Source organism: Ascidia mentula, chromosome 4, assembly GCF_947561715.1.
Source record: "Ascidia mentula chromosome 4, kaAscMent1.1, whole genome shotgun sequence".
NCBI lineage: Eukaryota > Metazoa > Chordata > Ascidiacea > Phlebobranchia > Ascidiidae > Ascidia > Ascidia mentula.
This window is the reverse complement of record NC_138569.1, coordinates 4613944-4628478: the sequence shown is the minus strand read 5'-3', so window position 1 is coordinate 4628478 and position 14535 is coordinate 4613944. Positions and strand designations below refer to the sequence as shown.

The 14535-nt window shown below is 45.0% G+C and overlaps 1 protein-coding gene across 4 annotated transcripts in view; it reads left to right on the top strand.

Annotated features, from left to right (window-relative positions):
- LOC145897508 (ADAMTS-like protein 1) overlaps positions 1-14535 on the top strand; it is a 60062-nt gene that overhangs the window by 34317 nt on the left and 11210 nt on the right. For all 4 annotated transcript variants that reach the window (XM_082985830.1, XM_082985831.1, XM_082985829.1 and 1 more), the window contains exon 18: positions 14062-14290. In XM_082985830.1, coding sequence (XP_082841956.1) covers positions 14062-14290 — 229 coding nt within the window. The remainder of the gene's footprint in view (positions 1-14061; positions 14291-14535) is intronic.

The window sequence follows — 14535 nt, the reverse complement described above, 5'->3', positions numbered from 1 at the left end:
TACGAGCGCATTGCGGTCGGCACAGTGTGTCAATGTTTACCGTTCTACACAGCTGTATGTCGATTTGGCTGTTTTGAACGTCGCGTCTTGAACGGCTGCCAGCAGTTGCACAGTAAGGTCCCGCGGCTTGGCTGTACGGCGACTGACGATCAATGACCAAATCGAGTTACCCTTTCCAATTGTAAAACGCGATGCGGTAGCTAACGTCCGGTGAACTTGAATGGTTAGTTTACTGTGTGTGTCAATGGTCCCCGGGCGTAATTAGTGTTGCTCGGCGATCACAGCATACATGAGTTGCACTGCGCTTTAACGCACAGCATTGTCAGTGTATGTGTCTCCATTCATAATGCTGTAGCATTTGAGGTGCGTCTTCGTAATGCCTCTGTTTGCAGACAGCTGTGACGGTACGGAGGAAACATGTCACCGGTTTTCGCGTGTAAACGCTGTCGTAACGACTCTAAATTGGCCAATTTGCACCCTCTAAGCGCCCAGTTACTTCATGCGAATTCTGCCCCACCGAACGCCGCGCTTCGCCAAGATTCAAAAAAAAAATTCCACCCAATGTTACGCGCGGGTGCTTTTTGGGACAATTTTAATAGAAACCTGTGGTCTGACGCCTTGGCCCAGGCTCGCGCTAATAGTAGGTGTGGTCTGCTCGAAGCGGTAGTTTTGGCTGGTAAGTGGCTGCCGTTACGCGGCTCAAGGCCGTAATTGCGTTCGCTCTCTTGCCCAGCGTAAGGTTTAAATGTCGCCCTGGCGGCACAGGCGGAAATCATTACAACTGGAAGTTCGCTGGAAGCTTATGAAGGTTCCTTGAGTGATATGTGTTACGGTGATTCCGTTCACAGGGGCAATATTGAGCGTGGGATAATGGTCATAGGCCAGCAAGGCGAGATTGACAAGAGGCGTGGATTGTAAAAACGTTTCCCATCGGGTTTGTTTTAAAAGTTGTCGCAAGGATGCGCTTCGGTTGCAGGGGCAGTGAATTCAAAACAGCCCGCACGCACGTTTTCAGTGTTGTTGTTTTGTAATGCAAAAGTAGATCGAGTGATGAGTTAGGCATTCTACCAAAGGCTTCAGTGCAGGGGACGTGATTCACACGAAGTTGGACTGGATGACTTTTTATTGTTGACTGTACAATGTGAAATCTGGAAGTATTAATATGTAACAGTTTGGCCCTACAGTAACGTTGATCATTTGAATGAAACCTTGCAATTAAAAATCAAACGATTGTTGATGACGGTTTTGGCATCGAATCCGTTTAATGCGATAACAAGTTTTAAGCGTTGCTTTTTGTGTGTGGTGTATTCTTTTGTTCATAGAAACGGATGATGTCTAGAATACGTAGGTAAAATCATATTAAAATATATGAAACTTTTAGTCATTTGATGTCACAGCTGTAAAGACAATCCTAACTAATGGCAATGCTCTACTAGCATTTAAAGAACAAACCTGCAGGAGTGTTTTTCACTTTTATAATTGTTACTTTGACTTAAGGTCCTATGATTTAGACGTGTTTTTTTTACTAAGCAGGCACGAAAAGTCCGCACAAGGCGGCGAAATAGCGAAACAAAATCAATATATTTGCCTTCCAGCAACCCAAGTTGCCCCCGATGCCCCTTAGCATTATTTAAGCAATTCGTCACCATGTAGGCATGGCCCCTTCTCTTAGCTTTAGCACCGCGAACTGCCAAACGTTTGTAAATCGTGGTGTTAATTCCCGTTTGACCCCCGTCTGTCTTTATGATTTCTGCAACGCCTTTCGCGTCACTTATTTTGCGGTTTTTCGCTGCAACTCCGTCATTCGGGCTTTCGTCGCGGTCGTTCTTCATCGTTCCATTTCTTTTCTTAGGTCGGCACGGTTGCGGATTTTGTTTTATTAACACGTCGGTGTTGATAAACTGCCTCGCAGTTTTGAGGCAAACACGTTTAATTTGGCTCCCCCCGCGCCTCGAGCGACAATTGACATCAAGGAAGCTTTGCCTGATTCACTTTTCCTTAGGCTATTTATCTAGTTTTGACAAAATTTAGGTTTGTTTTTTTACAATAAGCGATTTAATATTGCCCTGCAAGGGATGCGCTTTTCCACCACACGAAGTGTCGCCCAACTTTCTATTATGATTGGAGACACCGCGCGAGGGAATTCTTGCGCTGCTTCTTTACTTTTAAAAAGTTTAAGGCGCCGCAACACTTTTACCATTCTCGCTAAAGCCCTAATTTTTTTCACCGAACCCCGGCAAGTACACTTCGTGAGTCGCCTGATCAGGGCAACTCGCGGTTTTCGGACCACAGAAACGCAACACAGAAGCAAAAATTGCATACGCATGTGTGCCTTATCGCCGCATATCAGTAAACTGCGAAATTTCAAGCACCCACCCTTGAAGAAATCTCAAATCAAGTGCTACTGTTTGTCGGCCTTTCTTGTGGAAATGTTTTGACGTAAAACGGCGCACAATCGTAGCTTTGTGACTCTCTGCTGAATCGCTGGAAATCCTTATCAGTGATGGGACTCGAGCCAGTATTGACGGATTAAACACAATTTTGACACCAAGCCTTTGTCGTTGCGTCGGGAGACAAATATAAGCGGTCAAAATTATGGTTTGGTTTTGCTAACAAAGCGCTTGTGCCTTTAAAGGTGTCTTGCTGCGTTGGAGTTTTTTCGTTTGATCGAGGGTTACTTCTGTTGTCTCTAGGCTTTGTTTTGTTTGACGATCTCGCGAAAAGCGCGCTTTTCACTGGAGTGACGGCATTCATATATCTAAACACTCAATGTAATGTAGTTTAACGTGCTAACAATGACACACAGTTTTATAAACATCAAAGAAACCGGACTTACTCAATTCGACTGACTAGTTCAATAGGAAAATTGCCCGGGAAATTCCAAAATTATAACTATACGCTATCGGTTCAGTGCGGGTACTGCCTCATAAAAACGTTTTCTTGCTTTACAAGGTGTATGAGTTAAAAGTGTAAATTCGAACTGCTCAGTTATTTTCGCTTGACTCAAACAATGTTTTTGGCCTTTGTCCGTTAGACTCAATGGAAACCGTTTTTTGCTGTCTATGCATTTGTCGCATTTTTGTCGCCCATCGCCCTCTCCCAAGGCCACTATCATTTGTCTTATTTAAGTGGTGCTTAGAATCACGCACCCGGGCGCTTCCGACCACTTCAACGCCCATCATCTGTTTAGTAAACCTTGTAATGGTTAACGAACGGCGACCCCGTACCATGAAAGCAAACTTATGTCACAGTGTGGCGATTGTCAACGCAACAATACCTCCATTGTACGCGAATAAACGCATTTACGGCCCCTTGATGACGCAATCCCGCTCCACCAATCTCGACGCGCAGAGCAAGTCACGTGGATAAACAAGACCCCGTGTGGTATTCGTCGCCCCCTTCGGCGCAAAACGACGCCTTTGTTCTCCGGCATGGGATCTTTTCGCTTTTTTTTAAGCTTACTTTTTGTCAAATAATAGCTTCGTGCCTAGTTTTGTTAGAGGTCGCCAAAGCAATGCAAAAATAGATTTTCTTACCGTGCGATGATAGATCGCTTTGTCTCGTTTATTCTGTTGGCAGGTATTCCCTGGTTCTGTGCGCGCGCCCTGTGTCGTTTCGTAATTTCCCCGCCATAGTGTAAATACCCCAATTTCGTTCGAGATGAAATTACAATATTTAACATAAAGATTTAGTGTGGGGGAGTTGCATTAGCGTATATGAAATTATGCAGGAAGAATGTTTGTGTCATGTCAGTATCGTCCAGCGCCGGGTTTCTCAACTCGTTTGGGTTCGCGGACCATCTGGCAAATTATTTTACTCAGTAAACTCCGATATCAGCAATGAAAATTTTGAAGATCTTTTCTTGGAGGTCTTCAAAAAATGAATTGAACCTTGCAGTATCGTCTCGCAGCTTTTTGTTTGTAAACAAACCAAGGTGGCTGCAGCGGTTTTACCCACAAGAAAGGCAGCAGGGCCACGACCTTGTCAGGTTTTTCTTTTAAAGGACCTCGCTCAAATGCGAAGCAACTATTTTGCTGCAGACACAACAGCCGAAAAATGTTGACAAACGCCTTCTTTACGTGGAAGTAATTTTGTTGATTTCGTAAGGTTTTGAGTTTTACCTGGAAAAGTTCTACACATTTCAGCATTTACTGTAAATAGAATCGCGTAGGCACTGGAATCTCCACACATTCTCCCAAATTGTCGACAGCTCTATGAGGCCCGTGTTTGTACAGTTAATTAGCAATAAACCGTTACGGGTGATTGGCGTGGCCGTTAGGTATTGTCTGCTGGTTCAAACCACGCAGAAAATGTGTTTGTGTTTTTTCAGTCTTTGTAAAGCCGTGAGATGCCTCAACGGCATGATTTTCCCCAATGTCACGCACCAATGCAGGTTTTGTTGCATTCCCGATGCGCCGTTCGACATGTTTGACGACAGAGGTGCAATATCGCGGGATTGACTGTTTATTTTAGTTCTTCCACATTACCACCATCTCCGCTTAGGAACAAAAGTTGCTTCACGCATAAAACATTGTTGTTAATCTCTTCATAAAATTGTCGAGTTAAATGTGGTGCAAATAAAAACCTACATCCTTTCTGTTATTTTGCAATTGACTTTCTTTTAACGCATCTATACTTTATACTCACATACCCATGTTATACCTTTGTTGAGAAAAGACGATGAAAATATATAATGCACAAAGTGTTTTGAAAGTCAACGATAAGACAAATGAACACGTGACGTTTTGTGGGCGCAAGGAGTTATTTTTGGGTGCAAAGAGTTCAATCGCTCCATCTAAATTGCAAATATCGCTCTGTATTTGAGCTCGCAGGACGGCGAGACGCGCGTGTGAAGACAAATAGCGACTTCCGGATGCGAGAAGAATCTCGCGCATTGTCGATGTCACGTTCAAGTGTGACCTAACAATGGGGCGCCTTGGGGGGTGTTGATTCTTTTGCCTTGCTAAGATCTTGCGAGAAGAGTAGGCGGCAATTCACCCCATAAACTGATAAAGTTGATTTTAAGAACGTGTTGCTCCACAGTGGGTTCACTGTTTCGCCAGTTTACATTGGTTGACAGTCGAATTCAGACCACATGCGAATAAATTAGGCGTAATCTAATATTTATCCAAGATAAGGGACAAAACTGGTGGATCTAACAATGAATCATCGCCAACTGGTTTAACGCGAAAACGTTCAGAAAACACTTTTTGAGTCAACAAAATTTTGTTGGAAACATTATCCTGCCTGTTGTTGATCGCTGTGAGCTGTGATGCGATAAAATGGCATCGTGAGCTTGATGGCGAGACCCTCAATCAAACAGCAGGACTTCTTCGCTGATAGTGTTGGTAGAGTCATGGTGCCGTAGCAAAGTCCCCTTGCAACCATTATATCGTGATATTCCCGATGGTGGCGAAATCTTTCAACGCCTGTTTGCGGAATTTAGTGGCTGTATCGCAGCTGTTTAACAGCGTGATCGTGACGCTTAATAAACGTGCCAATGCACAGATGTCAAGACTTAATGTGGAACACTTCGGAAACCACTTGTGCGGTTTTTCTGTTAAAGGTGTCAACCTATTATGTGGGTGTCTCCAAGACCGGTCCCTGACATTCAAGTTGCGCGCTGTTGGTGTCACAAAAAAAGACACAAATATAACTTTAAACAGTCGTTAAGTTGTTTCCTAAATATTAAAGATTCGCGAATCCTTTTTTCTTAGTATTTGGTATTTATGAACACGATTTACGAAGTCTTTGTTGAAGCTGATAATGGCGGATCCTATTTCAACCGCCTTACCTTGGGGCAAATTAGACGTCCTGGAAATTCGTTTACCAACAACAAGTGCGCTTATGTACAACCCCATGTCGATGCATCGCTTATGAAAAGAATAAGAGTTCCCACAGATACCGCGCCTCGCGTGACTAGGTATTGGCCGCCTGTAAAAGCCTCAGTATCCGAGAGGCAAGCAGGTAAATCCGTTAGAAGCTCATCCACGACAAAGTTTAGAACCGCAACAAATGAGTTTTGCCTCTGCGCGGCGTACGCCAACGCTTCTTTGGTATAGACGTGCGGTAGCTTTTGGATGAGGCGTATTCACAGGATGGGACTGGGTGCAAACTCGAAGAGTGTACAAATGTGTATCGTCGTGAGTACGACTGAGGGCAGTTTTAAGCTTTATGTTTTCAATACATAAGAGTGATTTGTTTCTGAACTTTCGTTGAAAAAGTTGCAAAACAAATTTTACGCATTATTCGAGCGACAGGAAAAACATTAACACGCGTGTATGTAGTGTTTAAATTTGTTTAAAACGTAAGTTAACGCCTTGGTCAATGATTGGTCTTGAAAAACGTATTGGATCCAGACAATACGTGTTTTAAGGTAAGCTCAGAAAAAGGATGTAGAAGTTGTGAGTAATTTCACTCTCCCAGAACTCAAATCAAGACAATCCGGCCCACGACGACAGAGCGCGTCAGCGTCTTTTGTTGTTCCGTTTTTCGTTCATCAGGTCGCGAATGGCGGGCCCCAAAAAGCGACCCCATAATACGTGACCTTGCCGCCGGCCGGGACCTTTGGGCCCCGAAGTCCCGAGTGGGAACAGTCCCACCAGCACGTACGTCCGAGTACCGTTGAGTGCTACGGGGGTGGTGAGGTAATGGCTTTACAACCGTCCAGCACGTGTTTCCCAAGGGTGCTTGACTTTATTTTGCGCAAAGTTTTGGTCCAGTGAGTGTGTGGTGTACATTTTAAATGCGACTGAATTTGGCTGAGATACGCTGAGGGGTCTGAAATTGCAAGGATTTATTGGAGGGCTTATTGCAATGGATATAAGGATTTAGTGTTTTCAGCAATTAAGAAATGATGAAATAATCCAGTGAAAAACTTAAAATAATTCAAAGATTTTTGTGTTTGATGCAAATCTTTTGACCGAATATACGTCTTCAGAGACACTTTGTTTTCTTTGCTTTGCTTTTAACCTTAGTTTTTGTTCGTTAATTTAGATTATCAAAAAAATGAAATTGAATTTGAACGCAGTGCATGTTCGGTTGAATTTCTGTCCGGTAGGGACTCCCGAAATCGAGTGTTTTGCGAAAGGTCAAGTGGGCCATTGGTCTCACTGTAATTGCGCAGAGGTTTTGCGGTCACTTGTGACCAGCTATTTGTTGAGGGACTCCTTCTGCCGGAACTTGCAGCTTAACTGTCTGTCGAAACATCGTAACCTCGGTGTTAGATTCCCCCTTGTAACGGGGTATCAAATGCGGCAACAGAGGCCATCGATCTTACTCGTCTATAGACAATGGTGCCAGGAGCTTTGCCAAACCGCGCGAGGGAGGATTAACAAACAACGCTATAGTGTAAAAAGCTTAATGGGGATGTCCAGAATGCGGGGAATGAGATTAAGGCTGGACAGCTAAACGTCCGAGCTTACAGGTGCTCGGTGTAAGCGATCCACAGCAAACATGTCCTTGGGAATTAGTGGTTTTACTTACAAGCACCTCCTCAGGATCACCTGTGAAAAAGGTCATGCGCCAAAAACCTTTTGTTGGTGTTGGTGTTTGAGAACTCACTTTAATGTGTAAGATTTTGCAGGTCTTTCGTTAGTCAGCAATATTTCGACAATCGAACTTGTTTCTTAATTTTTATAGACGAAAAAGGTTGGGATGTATTTTAAGTATGTTGTGATGGAACGTAGGTAATAGGTAGAGATATGTTATTCAAAATGACCGGCGACTCGCTAGTTTCTCGCGGGCACATCCAGCCGAACGTCTCGGACGCCGATCTTATTACGTCTGGAGAGTGCCAACACTGTGGCGGGCGCTTGGCCCGCTTCGTAGATCTATGCAATCCAACATGTCCTCATGCGGAACCCTCGTCTGGGCCAAACCAATCGCCTGCGGTTTGCCCTTGGACGAGCTCAAGCACCCCAAGCCAAATCAGGACGACTTTTAGCCGCCGTTCCCCTAATCCTATGTCGTTGTCACAACCTCGTGGGTACCCACAGCGCACGAGCGCGACAACAACGGGACTTGGCATCAAAGTCGAAAGCCGTCGGAATGAGGCGTGCGCGACAGCGGAGGGAAACTCAAGGACGCTTCAGTTCTCTCCAACTACTGATGCCTGTCGCTCTGCGTTCGGGCACAGATCAAGTGCCCCAGCCTTGGTGCGAACTTCAAGCGATGCGCCAACCTCTTCGACAGTATTACCGCCCACAACAGGCGAGAGCCCGATGATACAGGGGGGCATTAATCGTCCCCTGTCATTTGCCAGGCAAGCGAGAAGACTGAGCAAAGACCAGCACCCCGATTCGCAGCCACTAACAGCCAATCGGGCACGTTCGCGTCAGGCCCCCACGCAACATCAGTCCCCGGAAACAATCGGTATCCTGTGCTGTACGACCAAATTACCGCACGCCGACCAATGCAGGCGCCTTGTTCCCGCCAAGACCCACCGCATTAAGGGTCTGTCGTTCTTTCATGTGCCTTCGAAAAGCTTTTCAGTCAAGTTCGCTCTTTTCCTGCTGCTTTTTCACATGGTTGAGCCGAGAGCGGCGCACGGAATTCCGATCAGGTAAGGAAAAGAAGTGTATTGCTGACCAACCACCGCATGGTTGTCATATGGCGAAACCGCGCTTTGGCACGTGTCAGTGTCTGTACCACATGTCACCGCATTTTTATGATATGTTTGGTACGCCGGCGCTATACCCATTTCCCGAAATAGCGTAAAACGGCGCCACGCGAGATCATAAAGTCATGGCAAGATGTTGTTTTGCGGTTACTAAACAGGTCCATTGTTAAATTATTTCCCTTTGTTACTGACACATAAGAAACTAAACGTACCTAAAAAGTTGTGGAGCCAAAGTTTTTTGGAAGTGAAATGATTCAATATTTAACCCTTATCTTAAATTCAATACACACTTTGTTGGGCAAGCGGCCAATTCCCTGCTACTGGGGTTATGATAAGGCAGCTTGTTCAATACATATACACCGATTGTCGCAAATCAATTGGCCGCAATCGTAGCACAGACGTGGATGAAATGGTCAAAGACAAACCGACTCTCTGCAACCTCCGAACGAAAGATTGGCCCAAACTTTCCCAGTTGTTTCATGCTTTCTGTAAAACTCTCTTCGTTCTCTGTGAAGTGTTTACAATGAGCTGCCGCGTGCTTGCGTGTGCTTCTGTGTGGACACCAAACCCTAGGTCAACAGAGGCTTTGTTGCCACGAGGACAATCTGCCCTTAAAACAGGAGTGATGGAGCTGTGACTGGACATCTTACACGCAAAACCAACTGGCCGATGAAACCAGCATGCCCGGTGCGGACACCCCGGTTGAGTGAAATGTAACCCTAGCTCTGACCGATGGGGACAGGAGCGATTGTTTTGTAAAGATAGACCCCGTGGCAATTACTTTGAAGGAGGTGTTGCAGTGTAAACGGACGGGAGAGAAACTTAGAAAAAAAATATATTGTTTAGGATTTTCACGTACCACACGTATTCCCGTGGAGATCCCTATCTTCTCATGGTGTCCTTTTACTAATTGCGACGCGATCGTGGCTCGGTGTAAACATAACGTCATATTGCAGGTGGGAGGCGTACTGAGCCGTGATGTGCTGAAATACCTTAAGCCCGCTATATGTGAGATAGTCAAACACATTAATAGTAAAATCCAACTGTGATAAAAACCATTGTGTCTGCAATATTTCTACAATAGTTGAGTTGGCCAATGTATGGGTTTGGTGCCTGTAATTCCAATGATCTATGTGGGCCAACATTGGCCAAATTGAATGAAGAAATGTAAAATGAAATGTTGGGCCGTCCTCCCTCAAAACTTTTAACTTAAATGTGCTTGGTTCATTGTCCGCACGTCTAGCAACTCTTAAGTAAACACCTGATATCCGGAAAGGCATAATTTTAAAGTTGCCTTGGCAGTCCGTCAATAAATTTTAAAAATACGCGTCAAAAAATACCGGAATTCCAATCGCCGGGGGATCGCGCCCGTCGCTATCCCGCCAGTCGCTGTTTAAATTAAAGCCTGCTGAAGGGGATTGAAGCTTGACCCCCTTTGGACAAGGCAAACAATTGGCGCCGACCGCCGGCTATCCGCTACTGTTTCGTCGGGTCAGCTTGCACTCATGCCGCCATGCGAGGTGCCCAGTGGGGGTGTTTGCGTTTCCCGGAACAAAGAGAGGCGGAATTGAAAGGCTGTAGCTCATTGTTTGCTTGCTACCCGTGATTGGCTTGTGAGTGTTTGCTAAATTCCCTGCCATTTGTGTGCATTTGGGCGCAGGGAGGGCCGCCCTTTTCAAGAGAGACCCCGCGGTGCATGCCACTGTTTCCCAACTAATAGCCCCATGTCCAATTTTTAAATTCCCACTTTTGCCAATGTTTAAAATCCATCTGTCCCGCATCTATATCTAACAAATAAAAATTTACAACAAAACGGCATTCAATTTACGACCGCTTTGCGCCATCTAGTGTCATCTTTGTCACGTGACTGCTGGATGACGTCACACGTAGGGGTCCATGGTAATCGTGTTTGCAACACAAACACGACTGATACGTTTTGTCAACAGGGACGGTAGCGGCGTTCGCCGGAGCCCCTCCACGGGGTTCAAGTGCAATATAAGTGGGTCTGGGGGTCAATTGCACCCCAAACCTTCTGCGCGAACAGCTTAGCGTCAGAGCACTTATGTTAATCACTCCTTAAGCACAACAGGTGCGCCCCAGTGCGCCGTCGATACGGCAAATATTGACGACACGCTTTTAATTGGGGCACGATTGTAACGGGATGACTGCATGTGATTGACGTGGTGAAGGAGGATTGTGGCGGAAGTTTTGTAAAAGTTTTCCGCTGTCGCGAGGGCCTTCCATTGTGACTTGTGTGGTTTTACGGACGTTTCCTCAAGGACTGTAAAAAAACGTTTATTGGGGTCACTGGTAACAAAATGAAATACGGATTTACGAAAATGCCATAAGTTGGGGGAAATATTTCAACATAGGGGCTCCTGTTCCCCCAAACGCCCTTTGAAAAAATCTAAACCTGTCACTCGAATCGCATCTTCAAAAGCCCCGCGATTTGTTGTTAAAGGCGCTCAACTGACGGACATATTTACAAAGGCAACTTGGTTGAACGGAGCGCAATTGTTGCGGCTTCCATTTTGTTTTAACAAGTAATTAGCGCTTTTACCCTGTGCTGATGCGAGTCCTTTGCTGCTTCCGCTGCTTCAAACAACAGAGGGATCGAATCTTTTTCCTCGGGATCATCAACGTTTTAATTTTCTGCTTGCTGAAATTTTCTGTCTACACAGCGACCTTTTGTTAGTTGAAATAGTAAATGCCGTCAAGTTGTAGATTGGGATGATAAGCAAATGCCGGCTGCTGGGGATAAGTATGCCCAACGGTCAGGGCGGCGCACCCCAAACCAAGTAGGCCTACAGGTGTTTTTAGTCTACGTGATAATGTGGTATGTTACAATACTTTAAACTCGTTATCGTGTTTCCGAAAGATTTGTGACAATATTTCTGGTCGCCAAGTGAAAGTGAAAACGAGTCTCAATCGGCCGATTTACCAAGCTGTCAAAATATGGGCGATGCCATTGTTTTGATTCGGGTCAAATTGGAAAACAAAGTTCGTCATGGTAGCGTGTCACAAGACATTGAACTGTCATACCTTGTATTGTCAAAAATACGTGGGAAAAGCAGTCTGTTCGTTTCCCAGCAAATCCCTTATAACGAAACAACCAATGATTCGACGTATTAGTCGCCGCAAAGCTAACCAAACGCGTCTTCAAAGTGGCTTAAAAGCCACGGACGATTGCAAGTAACATGCGTAGTTTTCTGGTCCACTTAAGCTACCACAGAGCTCCACGGGTTCCTAAAGCCACCTTTCCGACGTAAATATAACATCCATTATAACCTTTGAAAGGGGAAAAGTGAAGGAAACGGGCTTTGTCTTTGTCGTCATAGCATGTTTTTCTGTGGCCCCGGCATGGGTGACTAAACGTCCCTCGACGGGTGATTCACGCATATTTTACGGTCGCTTGTTCGACTTGCCCCCCGTGTACCCTCCTGCCAAAGCCCCAGGGCGCTTAGCCTGTTTTCGCAGTGCGGTTTCCTGAAAACAGATCCGTTTTCGCCGAGTCTTACTGACGGCTAACCCGCGCGCGCTTAGTCATCTACCTGGAAGTTTGGATGTTGGGAAATGAAATAGCGATTGAAAGATGAAACGGTACACACTGCTTTTGATCATCTGACCCTTACGTGGCACCTCGTAATGCGGTAAAGCGCCATATACAAATGCCATAAACTGCCATAAACAATGCTTACATTTGCATATTGTTAGTAGGTATCCAGAAATTCGAGTAAAAACTCGATGATTTTAAACCGGTGGCCACTTAGTCAAACAGTTTTCAAAGTATGTCGTTTCAAAATATTTGGCAAAAAAAATTAAACCCGCTGCCCACCGTTGTACAAAGTGCGATAGACATCATTCAATTTTCTCAGGCCCCAGGTACAACCCGTCAATTGTCACATTCCGGTCCCATATCTTGGGTGGGACCCAACGAGGGCGCGGGCAAGACAAAGAAGTCCTTCTTGGCCGGGCATATTGATGCGCGTCAACCTTTTGGTGTGTTCCACGTGGCGCCGGCCACTGTTTGGTTTCGTTGTTTGGTCACGGCTTCAGCTTGAAATTTTTCACTTCGGGTGAAGGTTAATTTGCCCGCGTTCCACAAACTGTGGGTGTCTCTGCGAGCCCCGAGCGCTGCCCACAAAGAATTCGTTTATTGTGCCAGCGAACTGCGCTATTCGACGAACAAGATTCATTTCCGAATTTTTCACGAGTAACGCGACTCCACGTACAAACAGTGGGATATAAACGGCTATTTGTACCAATTAGTTACAGTTGGCCTTGCTTGAAACGCCAAAAATATCGTTCATTTCTTATTCACGGATGCCCCCCTCATACTCCGACTGGGTTGGGTTACGCAACTTGTGTTTTTAGAAACATAATCCCCACAACCTAAAGATAGCATTCGTTGAGGCTTGCGTCAGAAATTCGCCTCAACGTGAGTCAGGTTCGCCAATGTTTCTCTACGAATAGCGAAAACTCATAACTAAAAGCAGGATCAGACAGGATCACGTAATTCGGTTAGCGGGAAAAGTGATCAACAGATCCTTTAAGCAACAAAGCGCTCCAGTGTATTCGATCCCGAACGAAGATTAAGTGGGGGCAGCTTTTCCATCCCATGTCTCCTCATTTTCGCTCCCGTCTCCGATTCCAGATAATTTCTGGCGCCCGTCTCCTTTCCAAATCACCCCTTTGTTCCTTTGCCGGGGTGATTTGGAAATTTGTTTCCCTACCTCTACTATAATCCAATAATAGGCCTGACTAAGTGTACATAAGATCGACCAACATAGGTTGTAACCTGTTCCCTGTACTTGTGATGTCATTGTTTTGTGTATGTTTTTCGTTTTCGTTTGCTATGCGATTGAAAACGAAGTATTGCGAAAGCAGACACTTCTGTAAGGAAGCATTTGTATTTGTACGTATACATACCTTAACCCACATATGCAAAACTTTAGTTAAAAGTCCAGTTACACAACGGTTAAACCTTCATAATACCCCAAAAAACAAGTTCTGTAACCCCCATCCTAAAAAAGAACTTCAGTAGCAGATTTGTCTGGATATAGTGGAAGTTTAATTTTATTGGGAGTTTGGATCTGTCGGCTGCCTTTCAAGCTTCTTACATGAAAGGCGAATGCCTGCAAAAGTAAAACGTTGACACAAGTCCTGTCGTTAAATATTTTCATTTGGCTACTAAACCAATTTGTTTTCAACTCCACAAAACAGCCACAATGGCGCGGAAAACAGAATTGACATGCGGCCAGAGTGAGAACATGTACATGAAAATGAAACAATATTTGTTTCTACTTAGGCATAGTCAGCATCTACCCTACATTGTACCTTAGGAATTTATAAGTTTAGTTATCGTCTTATGAAAGGCTATAGAATGAACACAAACCCCCTAATGACGTCATGATTAACAACGACCAAATTTTCTCTTGCAGATGGCACATTGGTCAGTACAGAGACTGCAACGTTACCTGTGGCCGCGGAATCCAGAACAGGTCCGTGATCTGCCGAAAGCGCCCAGAGGGCTTCGACTACGATGACGCCAATAAGGGTTTGGGGGAGCCCATGCCCGACATCATGTGCCCGGCGCCGAAACCGCCCAGCCAAAGAGTTTGCTCGCAACTTTCGTGCGACCCGCATTGGGAAACATTACGATGGGGCAAGGTGAGGGCGGTTAAAGCCAAACATATGCGATGTTTTTTTTACGTTTGCAGAATCAAAGATAGCTTCAAAAAACAACCGTAAAAGCCATATATATTTAAAACAAAAGTCTTTTGCAAAAAAATGCCAATAAACTAATACCGAAATTTAATGGTATCTGAAGTTAAAGCCAGGGCTATTGCGTCGTAGATACGTTGCATATTTTATGGGTAGTTCCGAACCTTGCGAAGAAATACATCAATATCACA